The sequence below is a fragment of the Myotis brandtii genome, unplaced genomic scaffold (genome assembly GCF_000412655.1).
Source record: "Myotis brandtii unplaced genomic scaffold, ASM41265v1 scaffold397, whole genome shotgun sequence".
Taxonomy (NCBI): domain Eukaryota; kingdom Metazoa; phylum Chordata; class Mammalia; order Chiroptera; family Vespertilionidae; genus Myotis; species Myotis brandtii.
The window spans coordinates 1277299-1303700 of record NW_005365229.1 but is presented as its reverse complement, the minus strand read 5'-3'; the positions used below and the strand labels follow the sequence as shown (position 1 = coordinate 1303700).

General features: G+C 41.6%; 1 protein-coding gene across 1 annotated transcript in view; it reads left to right on the top strand.

Moving 5' to 3' along the window:
* RBFOX1 (RNA binding protein, fox-1 homolog (C. elegans) 1) overlaps window positions 1-26402 on the top strand; it is a 2191581-nt gene that overhangs the window by 2047496 nt on the left and 117683 nt on the right. Inside the window, 3 exon segments of the mRNA XM_005872925.2 lie at window positions 6045-6137; window positions 7886-7946; window positions 19837-19890. Coding sequence (XP_005872987.1) covers window positions 6045-6137; window positions 7886-7946; window positions 19837-19890 — 208 coding nt within the window.

The following is a 26402-nucleotide window of genomic DNA, read 5'->3' as shown; positions in this document are numbered from 1 at the left end:
ATATGTAATATTTTCAACAATAAAGATTTAATTTTTTAAAAAGTCATATCTAAAAAAAACAGAAAGTGCTTAGCAGGTACAGAGAGATACTGATTTCAGCCCTATCACTCCCCTCACACAGGCAATTTGGGACACGTCAGTATCCAGGGAGGGCTGCTCAGAGGAACGGGTTTATCTAAGGTAGCAAGTGCCAGCCTCTTGGAAACAGTGACCACATCTTCCCCACCAAGTGGACATTTGCATTTATCATCCCCTGTGCAGCCTGTACCCCTCGCTCCTGCGTAGGTCTGGTAGTAACTGAATAGGATAATGCCAATGGCATCGAGGGAAGAAAATTCCAGTGCCCCCTTCTCCACAGCCAAAACGACGTTGTGAGTTGCCAGCTGAGTCAGATGCATCAATCCATTATAGTCTCTATCATGTTCTGCTGGTTCAGGGACCTCGCCACTCTATCATTCAGACCTTTTGCCCTCATCCTTGTAATGTGTCGGCTGTTTGACCTCTAGGCTCGGGGACAGAGAAGTTAGCTCTCTTTCTGCTTCTGGTATGGAAGTCATCACAGGGACTACATCTACCCCTGCAAAGCCGAGTGCATGAATAGAAAAATGAGCCTAGTCTCATCCTTTTCACTCAAGATTGAGGTATTCTGGGCAGAGCAATAGGAGAGGACCTGAAATGTTGGCCAACTTCCTTCTCAGCTAAGCCTGTAGCTCCACTATTTTTGAAGTATTTAATTTATACTTTGTTTGGTAACTTTTGCCAGTGGGAGAAAGCTATTTAATTCCTTTCCAGAGCTGTTTTGGGACATTAGAAGAATATCATTTGCTATTTTGAAAGTACAATGGCAGTGCTATTTTTAAGACTCTTCGTCATCCCCATGATTAGCCTGTCGCTGGGGCTTTCCGAATAAGACCACTTAAGTGGGCCTCATCCAGACACTGACTTTGTGGAACTGCTTTTTTTTTTTTAATTTGGAAACATCAAAAATAGCCCCTCTCTGTCCGTGGGTCTGCTCCCTCTCAAAGACCCGGTCTGGTCTGGCAGGTGTCGGGGCTGACTGTTTAGGTATGGCTGAGAGTCATGGAGAAAGTCCATTTGGGATCTGCTAAAATGGGGACCGCGGCTCACATAGGGATATTTTTCCTACTTGACATTATCCTTTACGGGGAAAGGGCCTATTTAGAGGAACGTTTCCATTTTAATGGCTGAAAAACCTGAACCGCTATTATGACCTCATTTTCATCATTGGGTGCTGGAGGGGCAGCCAGCAAGTGGGTGGGCCCTAAGAGCTGGGAGCTCACCTCCTGGCTGCTCCCCAAGGCAGGTCACTCAATGCTCACTGAGTATAGTTAGGTGTTCTATGGGTGTTCGATGTGTGTGTGTGTGTGTGTGTGTGTGTGTGTGTGTGTGTGTGTAGATACCTAGACGAGTGGTATCTATGTTATCCAGGAATGTGTAACATGAATAATGCATTCATCTAGGAATAGAAAGTGTACAAGCTAACCACATTAAAAAAAACAACAACAACCTATGCCCGACTTTGTAAATGAGAACTAGATAGCATTTAGGAGTGAGAGGTGCTATAATTCGTTTTCCTCTTAGGGGATTTAAAAACATATTATTTGGCTCTGAAATGTTTTATTTGAGGATACAGACAAATATAGCTACTTTTTAATATGCCTGGGAAATATACAGGCTTGCCTTTGGCTCCATAGACATCTGTAAGTATGGGTTACATCCCAGGTACCGGATGGGCCAATCAACCATGAGCTAGACGGGAGTGCTTCCTGTCACCCTCACAGTCACCTGAGCAGCAGGAAGGACAGGCCTTGGAGGCAGACCTCTGCAGCAGAGGATGCTGTGCTCTGTGCTGAGGGAGAGGCTGCTGAGAGCCCACCGGGCAGGCCAGTGTTGTTAGAAGGTGGGAGGCTTCTGGGAGGAAGGGGCATGTACGCTGAAGGAGAAAGATAGGTAAGAGTTCCCCAGGGAAGGGAAGGAGGGAAGATGTCCAAGGAGAAAGAGCTGCATGGACAAAGGTCAAAGAAAAAACAAGCTCTTAACTCCACAGGAAGATGAACCTTCAGAGCCTTATCAGCAGCTCCCTCGTACAGAGAGCAGTTTTCTGCACCAGACACTAGAGGGGTTGGATTTTCCTGTCAGGTGGAAAGTCAGTGTACTCATCCATCCTTCAGAGCTTTTGCGTGAGCTATAAAATGTATTTGCTTTCATGCAAAAAAGGAAGTTATCACCTAAATGTATGCTACAAGACCAAGTAGAAAAATAACTGGGGTTTGGGGAAATCAGAATTCACGATTCACCAAAAGCTTTAAAAATAACCAAGCTACGCTAGCCTGGTGGTCTCTCTTAGATTCACATTATCTGGCCTGTGGATCATGCCTTCCCATCTTGGGGAACATGTCACAGACCCTCCTCTCCAGAAGCACAGTGCCTTTTTCATGTACTCTTCACCTTTTTTAAAAACATATATATATTATTGATTTCAGAGAAGAAGGGAGAGAAGAGAGAGATAGATACATCAATGATGAGAGAGAATCATTGATTGGCTGTCTCCTGCATGCCCCCTATGGGGACTGAGCCTGCCACCCAGGCATGTGCCCTTGACCCAGGACCCTTCAGTCTGCAGCTCAATGCTCTATTTACTGAGCCAAACCAGCTAGGGCTCCACTCTTCATCTTTAAGGGACTACCCATCAGCATTACACTCAGTTCCTCTGCTCCCCAGGCCAGGTCTACACTGTTCTTCTTTTGTTCCCCTTGTTAAGACTGAGATAAAAGTATTCAAAATATCTTTAAGAACAGCAAGCTGCTGGTTGCTCGAGATAGAATTCTGACCACAAGGCAGGTCAAAAGAAACCACCTCAGCACCAGCTCGCAGCATTGCCTGGTACCTCTGCATGATGGAGAGTGTCCCTGAAAGTGGCCAGGTGAGGGTCTCTCTGGTTATGGTGAACTTCCCCAGAGGAGAATTCTGGCAGACATCTGACGCAGGCGGTCTGATCGCTCCTTTAGGTGGAGTATATGAAGGTCCAATGGAACAAGAAGGAAAGTCCCTTGGGTATTTGAGGGACTGTTTCTGGAGCAAGCTATTCATGAACCCACATGAACCCAACTTCACACAATTTTGAACTCATCAGCTTGAATAGAGAAGTATTGAAAAGCTCAGAGAGAGAGAGAGAAGTTTAACAGAAATTGAGTACTGCTACTAATAATAAAGTGCTATCCTTACTTCCGTGGTATGGAGTCTTCCTCCCAACTTTCCTTGGGATTCAAAATATATTTGCATCTTCATCTTTATTCCTCCTCGGCATACACAATGCAGATTCCAGGCCAGCATGGTTTGCCTTGGGTTCAGACTAGATTCATGACACTTGGTTCCTTGGGGTGATGTTAGACAGGTAGGTTGAGAATGTTCAGGTTCACCTACATTCTTCCCAGCACTGTGGTGATAATGACTGCTAGTGCCCATAGACACCAATGATGCCACCAAGCCCTCCATCTGTGACTGGAACTATGGAAGTTTCTTCCTTGCCTAGTGAGAGAATTGCCTTCAGTACAGCCAGAATCCTGGTTTCCCTTCATACTTATTACCGTAAATGTATGGCATGGCTAAGGATGCTAGGGAATTTGGATTATTGGTGAGGATGAGAACATTGCAATATGGTTTTGGCTGATCTAAGATCCAAATAATTGTGTCAGATAGATATTCACCTCAGAAACTCAACCCACTCCCTAGGTTTGCACTATAGACATCGGTGGTACAATATTCTACTTCATACAAAGAATCAAAGCTTCTTTTGATGGTGCTTGGTGCTGAGAGGCCATGGGAACCCAAAGGCTGGACCACACAGCAGCTTTTTTGACAGATTCCTGAGCTCCTCTTGGGGATTCTGATCTGGTGGCTACATGGCAGGGATCGGCATCTAAGTGTTTAATATGCTCCCAGTTCCTTCTGATGTGCAACTAAGTTTGGAACCCAGAACCATCAAAGAGAGCAAACCTTCCAAATTATGTTGTTTGCTCATCAAAGAGCTATTATTATTCAGTTAGCACGTTTATTTGAGTACCAAACATAGGCATACCACCTAAATAGAGTCCTTCTCTTATGGAGCATATAATCTTATATTAATCAAATATTTCAGACCTATTTTTTTTGTTATGTTGTTTTGTTTTGTTTTTGTTAATCCTCACCGGAGAATAGTTTCTCCATTGATTTCCAGAGAGAGTGATAGGGAGGGGGAGAAATAGAGAGAAATATCAATGAGAGACAGACACATCAATTGGCTGCCTCCTGCACATACCCTAACTGGGGCCGGGGATCGAGCTTGCAACTGAGGTTTGTGCCCTTGACCAGAATCAAACCCATGACCCTTCAGTCTGAGGGCTGATGCTCTAACCACTGAGAAACCGGGCTAGGACAAACATTTCAGACTGATCTTAACCACAGATCCTACCATGGGAAATGTTATGAAAGGTAATTCCATCCACCTCCCAAATTAAAGAGATTTACTTTTTCACTATGCAATCCTGCCAAAGAGGCATGTCCTCTAGCTTGAATCCATTCACAGCTGGTGTCCTCTACAGAGGAGCCCACGTTGACACTGGAAAGTTCTCTGTTAGGCAGATCATGGGGCACCCTTCTCAAATGCCCTGAGCTTAGGAGAACGCTCTAGTGACCTTGTGAGTGATTGGAAGTTAACACTAGTTGGTTATGACTACCTATTACTTTTATTCGTAAAATAGATTATCTTCTTGCCCCAACTAAGCTTAAAGCCAGCAGTTACCTTTACGCATAGTTGAAATATCCCCATACATGGCATTATTTCACCCAGTTTACACTGTGAAAAACAGAACGAGCTGGGCAAATTGACACTGGCAGTGTTTCAAAAGGTTGGTGTATATATTTGAACAAGACGTACGCTTATTTTTAGGGGTTTTAAAAATAATGTGTCATATTTTCTGTACTCTTCTTAGGAACAGTGTCAGTGAAGAAAAAAAAAAAGATGGCTTTTGACAATGTAACGTTTAGTGGGGTTGTTTTTTGAGGCTGAAAAATTAACACAAAATTTGCCAGTGGTGAAGTGAAGGGTGTATGTCATCTACCAGTAGAAGAGGAAGTGCCCAGTGTTATCTTAGATAACATCCTATTAACAAAGTGGTTTTATTGTCTACCTGTTGATATGACAAATGAAAATCAACATAATGTGTCAGAACTTTATCATATGTTGACTCATTTCCCCTTTTGGTTAAGAAAGTAGTCTGGGAAGTTGACAAATTTCTAAGCATGTATGTCATTTTTGGTGATGGGAGGGGGAAGTATTAATACAAAAGACTTACTTGAACTGTTTGCATTATTGATCAATTGATGTTTATTTCTATTCATTTCATGTGATTATTTTGTTTATTAGATCCAAGAGTTTAAGATTTATTATAAAAAAAAGTCTTTCCTTTTTTTTTAGGCTTCTAATTTTTATTTTTGAGAAGTAAAGGCTGTAGAATTGATCAATTTGAATAACCCTAAAACTGCATGAGGAAGAGATGTTCTTAAAACCACACAGCATGACTCTGTAGGCAATGTTAGAAGATTTTGGCATTCATTGTTGAATTCCGTGCACACGTTTTATTTTACTTTATTCTTAATTTGCATGTCAAGAAAGTGGTTCCCTTTTTACTTTCCTTGTTATTTCATTTTATTCTCTGTGAAGACACCGTACATTTATTTTGATCTCATTTTCTTTCCGTTAGATTTATTTTCTTCTGTAGTGACATTTAGAAAGGTATTTTGGGTATCATTCTTTGAATTCTTCAGGGGTTACAGCTAACTGGTGACAGAAAAAAAATATATCTTGTTCACATTTGTTGCTTACTGATTGCACATCTTAGTACTCTTATAATTTCTCTAATTTGCATGTTACAGAACGGAAGCCAGGACAAGACATAGAAATTAAAGCGAGAGAACGTTACACAGTGGTCGTTGACTGAAATAATAATCTGCATGTTGTTTTCCCTTCTCCCTCCTGCATGCAGGGATTTGGTTTCGTAACTTTCGAAAATAGTGCCGATGCGGACAGGGCGAGGGAGAAATTACACGGCACCGTGGTAGAGGGCCGTAAAATCGAGGTGCATGTTCAAAATATTTTCCTTTACATCTTTTTGATAAATGTCTGCTTTCACGCTCATTCGTTGTTTCAGATGCATCATTGTGTCTTGTATGTGACCCTATTCCCTTCTCATTGTTTATATATATATATATATTTATATATAAAAAGGAAAACTGGCCTTACTTTTTTTTTTCATTTTATTTTATTATGTTACTCTTATTACTGCTGAAAGGTGGATGGCAAACGTGAGACCAAAACAAGGTTAATCTGAAAGTTTTTTTATTTGATTTGATTTGATTATTTTATTTTCCATGTGTTAGAGCCAATGGGTGCAGTAGGTTCCAGACAGTGGAGAGAGTGTTGCAAAAACAGAACAAAATACAGAGCAGATTCTTTTTCTTTTTCTTTTCTTTTTCTTTCCACTTCAGGGTTGACGAGGGATCCACAGTGGTGTGCAAATTAAGCCAAATTGTGAAAGAAATAGCAATCGAAAGAACAATTGTTTTATATTTGTAAAAAATGAGAGGTTTTGTCTTTAAACCTTTCATTTTTTTTAAGAAATCAAAGAAGCTCGAACCTTAGTATTCTTCTGATAATAAAGCGAATAAGCAAACAGGATTTCCTGTTCAATATCTGGTTCCTCTTCATGGATAAAATTGATACTAAAATTCTGGTACTCAGAAATCTCCTCCTTCTACCACTGGATCTCCCTCAACGTGGCCACAGGGTCATATTTGTTAAAACTTTAAAAAAAGAGAGAGAAAAAAAATACCAGTTACAAATGCTTTAGTCTTTGGAGTAAGATGTTGCATATTTTGCCTTTTATTTTCCCCCCCTCGACGATAACGCTTAGGCCCCTCACCAAACTCTCAGTAACCATGGTAACTGTATACAAACCCATGCTGGCGATGGTGGTGAATGGTAAGTGGTGAAGTCCATCTGCCGTTACACGTATTTAGTGCTGATATCTCTATATACATATATATATACCACGTGACTTCTTTTGACTTGTCATATTAAGTTTTCTTGATGCTCTATTTTTTTGGATATTGGTACGCCTGTAATTGAGTGTACGTTCTAAGCTAGCCTGGAAGGCACTGACTGGATTGAGACATGACCGGTGCACATCTTACTCAGATCGTTAACTCCATATTGTGTTAAACAATGCACCCTCTCTTTTATCCTTTTGTTAGCTGTGACTTTAAAGCTTGAATGGTTTCGTTAATTCTTGCGATGTCAAAGGCTCTTGTTCCGAGTGTTGAATGCTAGATGTTGCTTTCCCCGATGGTTCTTCCCTCCCAACGTGTTGCACACGGCGAAAACTTGTTTGTCCCTTTTTTTGACATTTATGTTCCCTTGTACCTTGTCTCTCCCTTCTTCTACTCCACTGCATGTTCCTTCATATGAACCTTCTTTTCTGTTTAAAAGCTATTGTTTCTGTGTTACCATGGAGTACACGCATGCTTTTAAATCTTCAATTACGCAGTTCCTTTTAATTTGCTTTTACTGTCTCCTTATTAAACTTAAATGATATGACATTGCTTTATTGAAATGATTTGTAAGTTAAAACGGTTATGAAGTAAATGTAATTATAAAAATGTATGATTTTTTGTTATGCACCTACTGCCTTTTATAAATTAAAATGCATTTTAGTTTGTTTTGTTTTATTTTTTTTTAAGTAAGTAATCACAGTCATAATGCATGCAACTAATGGAACTATGGGTTGGCCCCGGAATATGTACTCACTTGAGTTTTCTGTGTGCATAGGTAAATAATGCCACAGCACGAGTAATGACAAACAAAAAGACTGTCAACCCTTATACAAATGGTGAGTACACACTGGCCTTTTACCAGAAATCACCTGTACCTCTGAACCTGTCAATAATTTCACTAGAGAGTCTGTTTCAACAAGCCTCGTTTGCCTTCGCATGCGAGGGTGTCCTTACTGCTGACCTGCTACAGGGAACCACCTGAGCCAATTAGATAATTTCCCCAATGGGGGCAAGGTTAGTTTCGGGTTAACCTGCGTGCTCTTCTTCCAGCCTCTCTAGGATAGCTCCCATTTGGGGGTGAGATACATTTGGGAATTGGTTGGGTCATTTAATTTGTTGTTATAATAGTAAGTTGAGGGGAGGGTGGAGGCTTCTTTTTGTTTGTTTGTTTGTTTGTTAACCATTACCTCATTGATCACTAGTCATTCTTGGATGTGTGGCTGCAGAATTTGGTTCCTTCTTTGAGTCTCCTCTGGAGTTATTAGGCTTTTGAAGGGGCTTGGAGGTTCCCTCATGACAAGTTCCGGAGTGAGAGAAGAATGTGTGAGTGCTTGTTTCTTACTCTCTGGGCTGCCCAGCATCATTTTGGGTCAGGCGAGGATGTTTCATTGACCCCTCGGGACAGTGCATTCTGGCCCTCCTTAACGGCCAAGTGTCACAACACTCCCCACACTAAGAGCTCACGTATACATGAAAAGTCACTAGAAACGTTCCAATATTTTGATTCTTTAATCCTCTGCAGGGTACATCTCTCTTAAGATATATAGGGAGAAAGACTGCTGATATGCTGATCACATACTTAATTGTACCAAATATTATAAAGAAAGTAATACAGTATTAAAGTGTATATGCTTAGGGGAATATTATACCCATTAAAATGAGCAGAGTTAAAACTGAGAGAGCCCCATAATGAATGAACATTTTTTCAAATAAAAAATTATATGTATAGCATGATTTGAACTAAATTATGATGGGAATTACACCAAAATGGTAATGGCTGAATTGAATTGTGAGACTGGAAGATATTTTTTCTTTGTTTTATAGGTTTTTAAGAATAATTTTATTACTGTCATAAAGGGAAAGTATTGAATTTTCCATTTTTAATGTTTTAATTACACATAAAACATGGAAATGTAGAGTCCTTTGGAAAAAAAGAAAGAATGGAACATTAACGAAAAGGCTAAAATATACTTTGAGTAACAGCACTGCAACGGGGTTTCCTTTCTTACTCCTCAGAGGAGGCCTCCATTACAGATTTATGTCCGTACTTTTATTTTGCTTTTTTGCATGTATCTGGAGTATCTATTTACCGCATTCACAGTATTGTGTACATGCTTTTTATATAAGTGGTATCATGGTGTACATATCATTTTTAATTGGCATTCATACATCCACTTGGAGTTCTTTCAGTGTTAATACATAGACCAGATTCATCCTTTTGAGTAGTTACATAATATTCCATACATGGATCTATGGGTTTATTCCAACTTTCCATACTGATTGGATTATTTTTTTTTCTGTTATGATCATCAGCATTTGGTAGTTTTGGTCTTCTTCTTCCTTGTGCCAGCAGCTGCCAACTTGGCTCAATAAGTTTGTTCATATTTTTAAAAGGGGCAGCATTAAACAGATATATACTCTCAATATAATAGGAGAATTATTTATTCTGCTGACCCATTTTCTCAGCTCCAGCAGCCAAGACCTATCCTTAAATGGAATAGAAATTTCACAACAGACTTAGGATGCCCAGTGCTGCCACGAAGCCACCTCCGATTTATGGGTCCTGAAACCTTTCTACTTAGGTAAAAATGAGAGCTCTGCCAGAGTTAATACATGACAACATCACCCTGACTGTTGGGAACTTTAAAAAAAATTATGAAGTAGTGAGCATGTGTGTCTGCATGCACGTTCTCATGCATATGCATAGGTGCTCGTGTGTACTGTTTATGAGAGGAAATGAAGTCAGGAAGCTAAATATTATTCCTTAAGCCATATGTATGCATATTTATTTTAAAGAAAGAGTTATTGATCAATGTCATACCCAGGGGCTGAAAACTGGACCTGTGGGATTTTGCACACAATTCAAAGCACGTTCATTAACAGCCAACATTTCTGGAATATTAACTGTGCGGCAGTAGGCGAAGCATATTAAATACCCTGGGCCCATAGGAAATCCTATAGAGAGGAAATAGTTATCCCAATTTTAAAGATGCAGAAACTGAGGCTAGACAAGAGGAAGTAATTAGTGAAGTCATTTGCTTTTGTTGTGAAGTAACAAGATCTCTGGCCATGCCTGTGTGTATGTGAATGCATTACTTTCCCCATCATCTAACCAAAGAGCACTCACATAGCAACCGGCGACAATAACACAAGGCTATTCAGTGTGGACCCCAACTTCCTGCCAGATGTTGGCATAAGCAGCCCACATCCCATTCCTGGTAGCCATGCATTCTTAATTTCCAGGAATGAGTCACGTGGGCCTCTCCTCCATATACCTGAAAGGGGCTACTCAGAAGCTTATCCTGACACGTGGACTGAGTGTGGTACCTAAAGGGTCCATGGACAGTCACAGAAGAACCGACTTAGAAAATCCAGTGCAAATTCTAATTACATAAAGACAGTTGGAGCCCTTGAACACCTTTGGTATTCAAAGAAAGCAGTTCTCAACGTTTTTCCAATTGTTAGTTCATGAGTATCATCACTACAAAGACATTTCTGATAAATTGCAATACAACTTAACTGAAAATATACAGAGACCCTCTTTGATCCTTAACAGGAGTGGTAGGAGGGGATATTATCCACACACACACACACACACACACACACACGAAAGTGGTAACTATGTGGAATGATGGATATGCTAATTAGGTTGAGTGTGACAGATATTTTACAAAGTATGAGAATATTAAATGAACAAGTTGTACACCTTAATTGTGTACTAATTTTAGTTGTCAATTATTCCTCAGTAAAGCTGGGGAAAAAGAGAAAAGTCAGGACCAAGGAAGTTACAGTGAAAGGAGAAAATTAAGTGATCTGTGAGATTCATTAGTTATTCATTCTCACAAAGCATCAAACTTACATTCAGCAAAATTATACATTACTGGAGTCATCACATTTTGAAGGTCATCTTCGAATGGTGAAATATAACCATTAACACCAACATCACAGCCATGCATTCCTTCAATCATGTAGCCAACAAAAGTTTGAGTAGCTACCAAGTTTCCAATGATTAATAAGATTGGACCCCAAGTGCAATGAGACAGATGGCTAGGAGACTGTGCTATGGAAAACCAGAGTTAATACTCTCACGGAGGACGTAGATCCCCAGAACAGTTAACTTGGGTGTAAGAGAAGACTGTAGAATGACATATAAGGATTTGGAAACTCTGCCCATCAGAAAGCTCCACAGACAGAAAATTGGACTACTTCCATATTGCTGATTTTGCCTGAGGATTCCAATACTCGGAGAGGAGTTGGGGTTTACTCTGCTCATTGGAAGTTAAAGGCTTGCTCTGCAACACAAGTTGCGAACTAGATTCTCAGGGATTTCCTAGATATTGGAGAAGCGTGGGGGTTGGCTGGAGGTCTTTTATTTCTTAGAGATCTGAGGAAGGATAAAAACTGGACAAAGACACTATATAGAGAGGTGGGTTTTGGTATCAGCTTTGCTTTTCTCTAGCTACTGACCGACAGGCAGGTTGCTTAAGCTCTCCACACACCAGTATTCTCAAGCGGGAATTGCAGACGTAATAGGATCTACTACATAGGATATCTATGACTATTATGGGAGATAAAGTACTCAACACAGTGCCAGGGAACAGAGTGCCCTAAAAATTCAATGACATAATAATCTCAACAATATGTAGCCATCTCATGCGTTTGTTGCTATAGGTAGTAAGTTGCATTTTCTGAAAAACATACTAGTTTAAGGATCAAATATTCAGATGCCGGTAGAGACTAGGCAGGTAAAATAAGTGAGCAAACAGAGAAGGTCTGAGAAACGCAGTCTTTTTAGATTATCTTACACCTACACACTGGGAAAAGCAAGGCATTTCTTTACTAGAAGGAAAAACAGCACATGGTAACAATAAAAGACTGCCAACGTTTATCCTCCAAGCCAGGCACGCACTAGGGAGTAGTGGTGACTCGGACTAACTGGGAGTTTAATGGGGTCTCTGTTCACTTCCAGCCATCTAAAGTTGCCCTTCCTAATAATGTTTCGAGAGAACCAGAAATCCTGTATTGTAGATGAAATCTAAATGTTGAGAATAAATATATGTGGCAGAAAAAGAAAAAAAAGAACGAAAGTAAGGAAGGAAGGAAGGAAGGAAGGAAGGAAGGAAGGAAGGAAGGAAGGAAGGAAGGAAGGAAGGAAGGAGAGAGGGAGAGAGAGAGAGAAAAGAAAGAAAGAAAGAAAGAAAGAAAGAAAGAAAGAAAGAAAGAAAGAAAGAAAAGAGAAAAGAAAAGAAAAGAGAAAAGAAAAGAAAGAAAAGAAAGAAAAGGGAGAGATACTAAGTGAACCAAACACAATGTACCACTAACTTTTCATTTGGGGCACTGCCCCATGCCTCTTGTCAATGACCAGGCCCTGGTATCCTCAATACATGTTTTTAGAAAATATTGATGTGCAGTTTGGGAAACTCCTGTGGTGCATTTAAGGATACTTTCTTAAATGTATTTCTTTGATATCTAATCCAGTGTTAAGAAACATTCAAACCTGTAAAGAATTTTTGTGAGTTAATTTGAGCCAAACTGTTGACAATTGCCAGGAAACAGAATTTCAAAATATTGAGATAATGCTCTGGAGAACGGTGGTTTTTCACATATTTTATAAATTACCCTCAAAGGAGGAGAATGTAAGACTGGGTTACATGAAATCCATTGGTGATAGATTAGGGAGGTGGGAGAAAGCAAAGTGGGGAAATCTCTGGGATTGGATAAAAAGTAAAATGAAAGACACATCTTCTTTTACATAGGTGGGCATAGGATAGTTAACAGTCAACAATTAGCATGACAACAATAACAATGAGGGAATTTGTGGTCCCTGTCTTGTGGTTGTGCCCTGAAGGATCCTGAAAAAGGGAAGTTACAAGTTACCCTGCTATTCCAAAAATAGGTTATCTAGTTGCAAAAACACCCTAGGCTCAGTTAAGATCAAAGTTGATCTTGTCAGGGAAGATACCAGCCTAGGACATGACTACCCCAAATAGACTGCTTTTTAATTAAAAAGCTTTAATTTCAGACCATCCTTTGTGGTTACTTTAGGTCTCTGAGTTTGCAAGGCAGCCGCCCAGGCCTTCCCCAGCACAGGCCTTCCCCGAGGTAGTCAAATTAGCATGTGGCCCCTTTTCATCCATAACAGTAAAGCCCTAGAGAAGGCCTGTTCAGTTTTTGTTTTTTGGTGTTTTTTGTTTGTTTGTTTGTTTGTGTTTTTTTGTGTGTGTGGGGGGGGGGGAAGGGGGGTACACAGTCAGACTTGCCTTTTAATACCTAATAGAGCATTGGTTCTCAACCTGTGGGTTGCGACCCCTTTGGGGATCGAACAACCCTTTCACAGGGGTCGCCTAAGACCATCGGAAAACACATATATAATTACATATTGTTTTTGTGATTAATCACTATGTTTTCATTATGTTCAATTTGTAACAATGAAAATACATCCTGCATATCAGATATTTACATGACGATTCATAACAGTAGCAAAATTGCAGTTATGAAGTAGCAACGAAAATAATTTTATGGTTGGGGGTCACCACAACATGAGGAACTGTATTAAAGGGTCGCGGCATTAGGAAGGTTGAGAACCACTGTAATAGAGCCTTAGTTAACAGCAGGCATGTTGGCCAGCATTTTTATGGGAAACTGGCAGATGACCTTTGAGAAGCTGAACTTGAGGATGGGAGCACTGATTTAGAGGTGGCCCCTCCAGGCCCAGCCACAGAGGGGCCTCTCTAAACAGCTCCTGCATGTGGTATGGAGAGAGACCCCCACGAGTCCGGTCTCTGCTCCACTGCCTTGTTTTATGGGGGGCCCTGGGAGGCCGGGAGCGGTGGGCTTAATCAGCTGTTCTCTTTTTGTGGTAAGCCTCATTGTTCGGTTTAATGTCCTTGATCAAAATCTGTGAATATGTAAGGCCTGGGGATGTACACAAACTGCCTGAGAAATTAAAACTGGGATCATTTTGTCCGTCTTCCTGACAGTGCAGGCTCCTGTCTCCAGCAGGGTTATCCCAAGGGTCTCTTCCAGGTACTAGATGGAGTCACAGGGACTAGGAGGCCATTTGCATGCAATTTGCATACATTTACATAAGCCTGTCTGAGCTCTGTAAGTCTGAACAGAGGTGATTTTCAAGGGCTGGATTCTTATTACCTTTCCCTTGAAGACTGTCACCCGTAACGGGGTCCTTCTTTATTAAATGTATATCAGGAAGCAGGTCATTGGAGGTTGAAAGAAGATAGAATCCTAACCAAAAGGGAATGAGTCTATTAGAAAAAGCTTTATATTCTTTTAGTTCCTTTAGAGCAAAACTAAGTATGTATGGAGCACCGACTATTCACCAGATTCAGTTTTAGATGCTAGGGATTCATATTGGATGTCAGACCTGCTCACTTTACCAGTAATTCTAATAAAAGAGATGGTTATAAAAACAATTAACAAGCAGAAAAAGAAAAAAAGATAAATCTAGGTAGTGTTAACAGCCATACAGGAAATAAAACTGGGAATTGAATCAGGGAGTAGCTCAAAGGCAGCGAAGGGAGTGGCATTAAATAGCTTTCCCTGGGAAGACACTGGAGACCTAAATCAGGTCAAAGTTGTCAACAGTGAAGGGGTCAGTCTTCAGTGATGGAGAACCTTTTGAGCTCGACGTGTCAGCATTTTGAAAAACCCTAACTTAACTCTGGTGCCGTGTCACATATAGAAATGTTTTGATATTTGCAACCATAGTAAAACTAAGACTTATATTTTTGATATTTATTTTATATATTTAAATGCCATTTAACAAAGAAAAATCAACCAAAAAAATGAGTTCGAGTGTCACCTCTGACACGCGTGTCATAGGTTCGCCATCACTGGTCTAGATAGATAGAGCAGAAAGAGATTAGATAGATAGCAGATAGATAGATGATAGATTAGATAGATAGATAGATAGATAGATAGATAGATAGATAGATAGATAGGCAGGCATATAGAGGGAGAGGTTACTTGGTCCAAGGAAATGAGGAAGAGAAAAGCAGATAGGAGAAACATGATATTTTAGGCCATCTTAGATACCTCTGAAAAATCTCTTTCTTTGAGGAAATGAAAGACCTTTGGTATAACTTCTCTTTGACAGTTACATCAAAGTGAATTGATGGGTCCACACCCAGTGAATGGTGTGTGCAAATGAAGAATTCAAGACAGCTGATGAGGATGCCTACAAGAAAAACCTTACTTGAGTAGTGTTAAAAAGACCCTGTCTCCACTGCCAGTAAAAGGTGGGGCAGCGGGAAGAAGGGGCAATAAGTAAATAATTCATTTAATATAGCTCCATATAGATTTCTTTCACAAACTCTAGATTTCTATGGACTAGAAAGAGAATGTTAAATATGTTTAGATAACACTGTAGCTTTATTTGCAGTTTTCTCTCTTTTTTAAAAAAAAATTTCAAATAACTTGACGTGAACATCAGTTCCCAGGTTCTCATGAGTTGGGTATTTTCTTCTTTGAGAAGCAGCGAGATTTTAGCTGGCCAAATTGAAGTCATTTTCTGCATTCATAGAACATATTCTGAAATGTTTGGGGCAATATTTATTTTTATATCACTATAGAAACTCCTAAAAGACAAGATGTGGTTCATGTGAGAGAGGAAGTTGTCAGTATGAAGTTTAAGAAACCCTTGGGACAATAGGTATCAGAATTTTATGTCTCTTTCTGTAGGTCTAAAATATGGCTAAGGATTTCTCATTAAGAAGTCTCCCAATAATTCAAAGACAACCTTTTGAAAAACTCTATCCTAAGAACATCACGGGGACTGTAAACCGGCTAGCTCAGTGGTCGGCAAACTGCGGCTCACAAGCCACATGCAGCTCTTTGGCCCCTTGAGTGTGGCTCTTCCACAAAATACCACATGCAGGCGCGCATGTACAGTGCGACTGAAACTTCGTGGTCCATGCGCAGAAGTCGGTATTTTGTGGAAGAGCCACACTCAAGGGGCCAAAGAGCCGCATGTGGCTCAAGAGCCGCAGTTTGCCGACCACTGGGCTAGCTTATTAAAGTTGGTACTGAAAGTTCATAGAAACCAAACATTTTCTCAGAATATTCTAGAAAGTCCTTAAGTCCACTGGGGGCATATCTGTTGAGATGTTGGAGCCTCTTAGTGGGTCAGTAGATTTTGGTCACCTCTCAGTTGTTCTTACAGGCACATCACTTAGGGCAGACATTGGGGTATCACAACTCTCCCTTCTGGAAAGAGCTGAGAGTTCTCCTTGGCAGAAACACCTTCCCACACATCCCAGCTTTCACCACTGCCTTTGCTCAGGGACATTCACTCAAGGCCTCCTGTGTTTGACCTTCAGCCCAAGGACACAGGTTTTCCACAAAAGGAGCACACCTGTCCTTCACTGCCTTTCAGGAGTTCCATATAATGGATGTTTTCATAAAGACATTCCAGCAGGGGCAGGAAATGATCACCAAACCCTAAAACATGCTCATTCTTCGGAGATTGTTCCCTAAAGAGTGTCCAGTGGGTCTCTCATATGGGTAGCTTCATGATTGGCAAATATTCTTCTATGCTGTTTTCCTGAGTAAAAGTTTTTGAAGGGCCATGATTCATTTGACAGAAAATGCTCCTTCCAAAACTTTTGGAAAATTACAGCATTCTGATCATCTTATATACAGGTTATTTGAAAGTCACCTTAGATATCATGCATGTATTGATTAGGAATTGTTCTGGCTCTTGAAGGCAACTGAAATATATCCCATATTTAATCTCTACTGGATAAATGTCATTTTCTTTAGGATTTAAAAAGCACTTTGGAAGTGTACAGTCTCTGGGTCATAATTAAGAATGACAATTATCAGAATACTAGAGGCCCCTCAGCCTGGCCTGCACCCTCTCACAATCTGGGACCCCTCTGGGGATGTAATAGTGCAAGAAGCAGCAGGCGACTGGGGAGGAGCCTGAGCCGATCCTCCGCTCATCTTGGCCATGCTGCGCCTGCCGCCACTGCTTGGTATGCTCGCTGGTCAGTGCTCCTGCGTTGAGCGTCTGCCCCCTAGTGGCCACTGCATATCATAGCAACCTGTGGACCTGTCATTCGGTTGGTCAGTCGCTTTGGCTTTTATATATATAGACTAGAGACTCAGTGCACAAATTCGTGCATGGGTGGGGTCCCTAGGCCTGGTCGGCGATCAGGGCTAAGAGGGGCCGGACCGATGGGGGCTGGGCCAATCGGAATCGGGGCCTGCCGGCCAGGGGGTGAGTGAATGTCCCTGAGCAAAGGCAGTGGTGAAAGCTGGGATGTGTGGGAAGGTGTTTCTGCCAAGGAGAACTCTCAGCTCTTTCCAGAAGGGAGAGTTGTGATACCCCAATGTCTGCCCTAAGTGATGTGCCTGTAAGAACAACTGAGAGGTGACCAAAATCTACTGACCCACTAAGAGGCTCCAACATCTCAACAGATATGCCCCCAGTGGACTTAAGGACTTTCTAGAATATTCTGAGAAAATGTTTGGTTTCTATGAACTTTCAGTACCAACTTTAATAAGCTAGCCCAGTGGTCGGCAAACTGCGGCTCTTGAGCCACATGCGGCTCTTTGGCCCCTTGAGTGTGGCTCTTCCACAAAATACCACATGCAGGCGCGCATGTACAGTGCGACTGAAACTTCGTGGTCCATGCGCAGAAGTCGGTATTTTGTGGAAGAGCCACACTCAAGGGGCCAAAGAGCCGCATGTGGCTCAAGAGCCGCAGTTTGCCGACCACTGGGCTAGCTTATTAAAGTTGGTACTGAAAGTTCATAGAAACCAAACATTTTCTCAGAATATTCTAGAAAGTCCTTAAGTCCACTGGGGGCATATCTGTTGAGATGTTGGAGCCTCTTAGTGGGTCAGTAGATTTTGGTCACCTCTCAGTTGTTCTTACAGGCACATCACTTAGGGCAGACATTGGGGTATCACAACTCTCCCTTCTGGAAAGAGCTGAGAGTTCTCCTTGGCAGAAACACCTTCCCACACATCCCAGCTTTCACCACTGCCTTTGCTCAGGGACATTCACTCAAGGCCTCCTGTGTTTGACCTTCAGCCCAAGGACACAGGTTTTCCACAAAAGGAGCACACCTGTCCTTCACTGCCTTTCAGGAGTTCCATATAATGGATGTTTTCATAAAGACATTCCAGCAGGGGCAGGAAATGATCACCAAACCCTAAAACATGCTCATTCTTCGGAGATTGTTCCCTAAAGAGTGTCCAGTGGGTCTCTCATATGGGTAGCTTCATGATTGGCAAATATTCTTCTATGCTGTTTTCCTGAGTAAAAGTTTTTGAAGGGCCATGATTCATTTGACAGAAAATGCTCCTTCCAAAACTTTTGGAAAATTACAGCATTCTGATCATCTTATATACAGGTTATTTGAAAGTCACCTTAGATATCATGCATGTATTGATTAGGAATTGTTCTGGCTCTTGAAGGCAACTGAAATATATCCCATATTTAATCTCTACTGGATAAATGTCATTTTCTTTAGGATTTAAAAAGCACTTTGGAAGTGTACAGTCTCTGGGTCATAATTAAGAATGACAATTATCAGAATACTAGAGGCCCCTCAGCCTGGCCTGCACCCTCTCACAATCTGGGACCCCTCTGGGGATGTAATAGTGCAAGAAGCAGCAGGCGACTGGGGAGGAGCCTGAGCCGATCCTCCGCTCATCTTGGCCATGCTGCGCCTGCCGCCACTGCTTGGTATGCTCGCTGATCAGTGCTCCTGCATTGAGCGTCTGCCCCCTAGTGGCCAATGCATATCATAGCGACCTGTGGACCTGTCATTTGGTTGGTCAGTCCCTTTGGCTTTTATATATATAGACTAGAGACCCAGTGCAGGAATTCGTGTATGGGTGAGGTCCCTAGGCCTGGCCGGGGATCAGGGCTGATAGGGGCTGGACCGATGGGGGCTGGGCCAATTGGAATCAGGGCCTGCCGGCCAGGGGGTGAGGGATGGGGGAAGGGACCGTGGGAGGTTGGCCAGCCCTTATCGGGGTGGATCAGGGCCGGCTGGCTGCGGGGAGGGACCGGCTGGTGGGAAGGACCACAGGAGATTGGCCATTTGGGGTAGGGACCGGCTGGGTGGGGAGGAAATGCAGGAGGTTGGCTGGCCAGGGGGAGGGACCTGGGGAGGTTGGCTGTGGGAGCACACTGACCACCAGGGGGCAGCTCCTGCATTGAGCGTCTGCCCCCTGGTGGTCAGTGCACATCATAGCAACTGGTCAATCAGTCGTTCCTGTCTTTCTAGTCGTTCGGTCGTAATGGTCACTTAGGCTTTTATAAATATATAGATATTGCTGCCAAGAACTCTATTCCTGTGAGCTTTCAAATTTTTGTGAACTTATCAAACAGAGAAATGCGATGAATTATTTAGTGGTAACCCATAAAAGACTAAAAGAAGGAAATTATTATATTGGCTCTAAAAAATATTGATATGGAAAGAAATTAATTACTGCATCATTTTCAAAAGGTTCACCTGTGGCTGGTCAGTAGTTTCCATTCTATTAACTTGTATAGGCAGAAAATCAAAGGAGGGAATCAATCTATTTCCCTAGAACTGTGTAGTTTTCAAAGAACGTTTATATGCCCAAACTACTATTCTCTGAATTTTAAAATTATAAAAGACACCAACCCTTTAGATGTGCAGTTAATTTGCAATGATATTCATTGTTGAATCAAAGGTGATGTTAATGTTTTGTGTATTTGTTTCAAGGCTGGAAATTGAATCCAGTTGTGGGTGCCGTCTACAGTCCCGAATTCTATGCAGGTAAACAGTTTCTGTTTTGCACGATGTCTCCTTGTTCTGTTCTATCTGTGCTTTGCCTGCCAATAAAGAATGGGTTTTGAAAAAAAAAAAATGAAGCCAAGTAAATCCTTAAGTTCTGGGTGATTTTATGTATTTATTATTATTATTATTACTTTTTTTGGCAAAATCAAGTGTTTAAACCCCTTTGAAAAAATAAAGGGGGATTATGTCAGCTCCACTGTGGAGCAAGCATGGAGCCACTGCTCCTCATGACATTTCCCATTGGTTTTGCCTTTAAAAAAAGTGTGGAAACTTTATGCAGATGCATATTGAGCAAATGTTCACGCCCATTTTTGGTCAGTGCCTGGATGTGTTCTTTTAGCCATACATTTCCGTTTGGGGTCGCATTTTTTTCCCCCTGGCAAAGCAGAGAATTGAATTAGTTATTCCAATAATGGGGCAATGAGTTGGAATTGCCAAGAGAAGGACTGTTGAGAAAACTGGAAAGAACTAAGTTGTCTTTCTTTCTCCACTGATCAATTTTCTTTAGTAATTCCAGTGCTCTCTGCTTTGCCATCAAGGGTGTATCTCTCTTCCCCCTTCCCTGCCTTCCCTGCAACTACCTCTCAACTTGGAAAGACACTGTAGTAGAAAACTTGACCATCAAATTCAGAGAGAGAGAGAGTAGCCCAGAGCAACAGTGGCTGAGATTCTGCTTGGCTTGGCCTGTCACTTCTGCCTGTTGTGTCCTTGCTCATTAACAAGGCTGCATTTAACACCCGGGGACTGAGGAGATTTGCCCCATGGGTATGGAAAAGAGGTCTTTCTTTGATGTGACCCTTACTTTTTAATAAGGAGAAAGCAATGACCACTTGGTCTGCCCACTTACTTAGTGAGTTCTTGACGGTAAGTCATTCCCCCTGCTTTGTTTTTTCTGGGATGCCTCACTGCGGTCACCGTCATGATACTAAGCCTCCACCTTAGTGAATAACAAGGGAGCATGGGAAATTTAGCTACTTTGGTTTAATAACCAATTTGATATTTTTAAAAAGGTAAATCTGGGAAGGTCCAATATGTGTTCTGGATTTTAGATAGACAACGTCTGCAGTTGTTCAGATTTTGCCACAAGCCTGGGATAAGTCAAAGGACTCTATGACTGTGGAGTAGCAGTGTTGATGCTTATGAGGAAGGAGCGAGATAGCCATAAGGCTTCCCATGACCATATGGTGGGACCCATATGCTAACAGGACACCTAGCAGAGTGAGCAACATGGACACTGCACTCAAGACAGCCTGAGTTCAAATTCTGGCCCCTCTTTTGGCAAGCTGTGTGACTCTAGGCAAGTTACTTAACCTCTCTGTGCCTCAGTGTCTTCATCTGTTAAATGGGAGATGATAATAGTAACAAACACACAGGTATTTACAAGAATCATGTGGATTAATATATGAAGAGTGTTTGGTGCCGAGCTGGCACCATGTAAACATTGGGTAAATAGGAACAAGTTACTATTCCACCTTGTTGCCATAAGTGAAAGTTAGCAGAGAGCTGACGATGCTGAACTGTGAGTGTACCACTAGACTAAGAGATTCTCTTCTTATCTCATGAGAGGACTAGTCCTTCTGTTCTCAGCATATCCATTTGGCGGAAGTTAATTTTTGGGACCAGAAGTAAGGCAGTCTGTTCGGGGGACATAGATATTGCTGGAGTACATCCTTATCCAAAACTGCAAATAAATGAAATTGGCCCAAGGGTACAAGCAGACCTTAAGACAGCACCTCTGTGCACCTGAAGACGCTGCCCAGTGAAATGGAGCAGCGGGAGTAAAGAGGGGGCAGATTCTGTGTGTGGTGTGTGCATGCGCACTCACCTACCCGCATGCTTTGTCCCAAAGTTATGGGTCAAGAACAAGGAGCAAGATGTCATCTGCCGAAGAGGTAGGGTATGCGCATGCCTTGTAGTAGAGAGAGGAGAGTGCGTTTTTTCTGGTCCCATGCAAAGTAGTTGGTCATTTTTTCACCCGCATGCTTTGTCCCAAAGTTATGGGTCAAGAACAGGGAGCAAGATGTCATCTGCTGAAGAGGTAGGGTATATGCATGCCTTGTAGTAGAGAGAAGAGAGTGCGTATTTCTGGTCCCATGCAAAGTAGTTGTTCATTTTTTTTCTGGCAACCAGGAAAACACCAAATATCTTTGTCAAACCCATATGCAAAGATGTGGTTTTTTAAGAGGAGAATAAGACAGAGTAAACAATTTAGACTAATGCATACATTCAAGAGCAAATTAATCTGTGTAACTTTTAGAACACTAGAATAGTGATTCAAATTAGCCCTGGGCCCACCCTTAGACGTTAAATCACTGGGCTATATAGAGAAAGAATACGTTATCATACAGGTAAATATGGGCCGAGTTCTTTCTATGCTCAGATACTGATACACACCCTATACCTAAATTAATGTGTTAAAATTCTTGGGGCAATTTTCCAAATGAGGGGACTAAGGTTCAAGGAGTTAGCATCATGGGACTAAGATGCCACAGCTGGTAGGAAGCCGGCTAGAATTTGAAAGCAAGAGGCTATATGCTTTACAACCAGGTATGCTGCTGCTTTCTTTTTTATGAATATTAGAAGTCATTCTTACTGACTGTGCCCTATGGGAGCAGAGATTCCTGATCTATGTCCAAATTAAGAAGAGAAATAAGATAATGATTTTGGATTATTTCCACCACCGTCTGCCACCATAGTCAGACACGTCATCCAGTTGTGTCAGGGGAAGCTTTAAGGCAGGGGTCCTCAAACTTTTTAAACAGGGGGCCAGTTCACTGTCCCTCAGACCGTTGGAGGGCCGGACTATAGTTAAAAAAAAAAAACTATGAACAAATTCCTATGCAAGCAGAAGCTTTTCCCTTTTTGCCTGTATATTTGTGTCTGTGGGTAGACAGAGCTCGTGGTAGTCAGAAATGTGGGGAAATACTGTTGCAAATTCAACACTCCAAAACTATTCCTTGGAAATATTTTTAAAAAACACTGAGACTCCTGCCAGCTTAAATCTAAAGTTTCAGGCATCTGTATCTATGGAATGCATACAGGGGTGAGCAAAAGTAGGTTTAGTTATAATACAAATAAACAAGACAATATTTAATAAATGATAATACAGGAATAAATGTACTTTGTGCTCACTCCTGTATATATAAAAATATAGGTATGAAATATATTCATTTCCATAACCAGGTATAATTACTAATGTCACCCATTTAAATACCCATGACTAAGAATTTCGGGGGGCATTTTAAATTTCCCCAAGTATAAAAATAGCCTGCGTTTATCTTGCAATTTTGAATATGCCTCAAAGCTGCAATGAAGACCCTGTCATTGATTTGCTAGGGATGTTTAGCGGGCCAGCCCTGTGTCTGCCTGAGATAGAAAGCCAGACTTATTAGTCATTTCTCTGTATAAGATGCTGTGCTAATGACACATATCATAATATTCCATAGTATAATTATCGATTTTCTGAAGCTTATGCAGAATTAACAGCCCAGCCTCCAATTGTCTCTCCGAATGGGGCATGAAAAGTTCACATATTTTGTAAATTAAAATCGATATTTTCAATCTCTCCTAAAGGTAATTTTCCTAATTTAGTGGACTTTTCCCTAACATTTATTTTCTCTTTTAATTATAAAATGGCAGGGTATTGATTTCCCTGTATAACCTCCTGACGCCCTGAGTGCATTTTTATTGCTAACGCAGGGTGGGGGTGGGGAGAGCAGTTGAACCTCTTAATGAGGATCTTTAATTACTAGCTTTGTATTAATTTGCTTTGATAAATTATGACATGCGCTCTCCCTCGCCTACACAGTCCAAGGGAGGCATTCAGAAAGCTGTGCAGGAAGGTCTTTCATTTCGGGTGGTTCTTCTGAGCTCTCAGGCCTGGACGAACTCTTAAACACTCACCCGACTCGGCCCCCAGAGCAGGTAGACATAAATCAGCTCAATCCCACGACCCTGTATGAATCTTCTCCGAAGACAAGGTGGTATTTCCCTGTTATACTAAGCAGCATTGATTCGTTTTCCATATGTATCATCATCCTCAGACTTCCTGAGGCTTATTCTCAAGACAAAAGATTGCTAAGTCAATAAAATAAAATAAAAAGTCCCCTGTTATACTAAGCAGCATTGATTCGTTTTCCATATGTATCATTATCCTCAGACTTCTTGAGGCTTATTCTCAAGACAAAAGACTGATAAGTCAATAAAATAAAATAAAAAGTCCAGATGGGTCTCCAAGACTTTAGCCTGTCTCTATGTCCATTCCATTTTAGAGTTTAAAGACAACGGAAGGCCCCACATAGAAGAACAGTATCTACAAATGTCTGTTCCCAGTAGCATGCCTCAACTTACTTAGTGTAATTAGAAGAGTGTTTCTAAGAATCTCAAGGAGGAAGGCTCAAAGGGGATTCTTACAGTTTTCCCGTATGAATGAGAGATTCCCTTTGCTTGCTAATAAAAAGGTTTTTAAAAAGTGGTGTCTTTGAGAGATAATCATGATATCTAGCCCACGAAACTGTTGATCGAAAGCACCTTTAATCTTCATAAATAAGGACAACAAAATCAAAATAAATAACAGAAGGTTATGCAAAGATGTCAACATGGTACTGACAAATGGCAAAGTCATCTGTTTCTCAATTGCCGCTAAGATCGCTGCAAAGCTTAACCGCACTGTATATCATATCTGCCAACTCATTTCTGTGATTAAATATTCCATCAGCGGGGCTCTAAGGCAGCAAAGCTTAACAAGATTCATAAGATGCACCACTTGAACACGCATAACTCACTTCCAGGGATGGAGAGCACCCCGCTTGCAAAGGAAAATTGGAATCCAGTTCAATTACTCCACAAGTCGCGATCAATAAGGGAAGGAAAAGACCTTTCAGTGCAATGCAAATCTAAGATATAGTTCGGTCCTGATGACAAGAAACACACAATTCAAGTCCATAGTAGAAAGATACAGAGTAAATTACTCAAAAGCCTTGAAGATGACAATGAAAAATTGTCTTAGTGAAACTATTACTATGAGCAGGTTTTGTATTTTTTTTGGGGGGGGGATGAGGGAAGAGGGGGTCCTGAATGTATAATCCTCCTGAAAATATAAATTTCTGATTCTGAGGGGCAAAACAATCAATAACAGGTACTTAACGAAGGGCATACCTGGCTGCAATATCATATTTGAAAGGTGGTCAGATCTTGAAAGTAGGTTATCCTGGGGTTATAGGTAGGATTTGATAATGTAATGAGCATAGAATAACTTTACAGGCACTAAAGTAAAATAAAAATGTAAGCGTGATCACTGAAATCACCTCGAGCATGCCCACGTCGGTACAAGCCTGGCCAGGGACATGGGACCGGGTACCAGGCGAGGTGATGGGAAAGTGGATTGGGATCTCAATATAAATTTTAAAAATGAAGAAGATGGATGTAGCACTCTGTGATTGCTTATCTTGAAAGGGCAGCTGTATTTGACCTGGGATTACCTGTATAACAGTATTGGTTTTCTATGGGCTTTGGGGTCAAAAGAAGGTAGATGAAGGTCTCCCTCCCAGTTGCGTCCCCCCTCCCCACGTCACTTGATTGAGTCCATTACAGTTATGAGAATGACCTTTAGCCACACTTTTAAATGGGCTTTTTTCCCCCCAATTCGTGCTTTGCCATTTGGATGTAATAGCATCTGAAAAAAGTAAGATTATCCAGAACCTGTGATAACTGTAGCCCCTGACCCAAGCTGCTTTTCTTTTATTGGTCCCAGTCCCAGATTTAGGGCTGGGCTCAGGATGATCTGCCAGAATACTGGGGACAAAGCATGCCCTGCTTGGGGTGACCTGAGCATCCTGAGAGAGTGGAGTGTGGGGTTGGAAGATACCTGCTTCCACTCCGAACCCCTCACAGCAGCTAATAGCCAGGCACCCCTCATTGCTTTAACATTTTCCACTTCCACCCAGAGGCTCAGACACATCCAGACACACAGCCATGGCAGTAAGGAACCATTCCTTGTGAACCATGACCTTCGGCTCTGAGATGGTCTGCATAATTTGCACATCTGCCAGATTAAACGCAGGGCCCTTCAGTGAACTGGAACAGAAGGGTGCGGATTTAAGTCCCGGAGGCAAAGGATTATCAGCCTGGCATTGTTCCCCGTCAAAGAATGTATCTCGTGCATCTCTTCGGCTTTGCCTCCTCTTTTGGTTGCAATTCACTTTCCTTTTCTCCTCTCCTCCCCCATCTGTCTCAGCATATTTCATCCCATCCCTGCCCACATTTGGCCTTAATTCTTATCTGTGTCCTTCCCTGTCCCACAGAGGTAATGCAGCTCAGCTTTGATGGAGCCTGTGGGGTTTTTGGATCTTCAAATAGGATCAGAACTAAACACTGCATTTCCTAAATAAATGAGTGTCCCTTCTATTGTATGAAAGTCTATCCAGGAGCGCTCCCCCAAAGCAGGGAGGTGCAGGACAGTCCCTGTTGGAGCCCCACATCTAGGTTGTGGG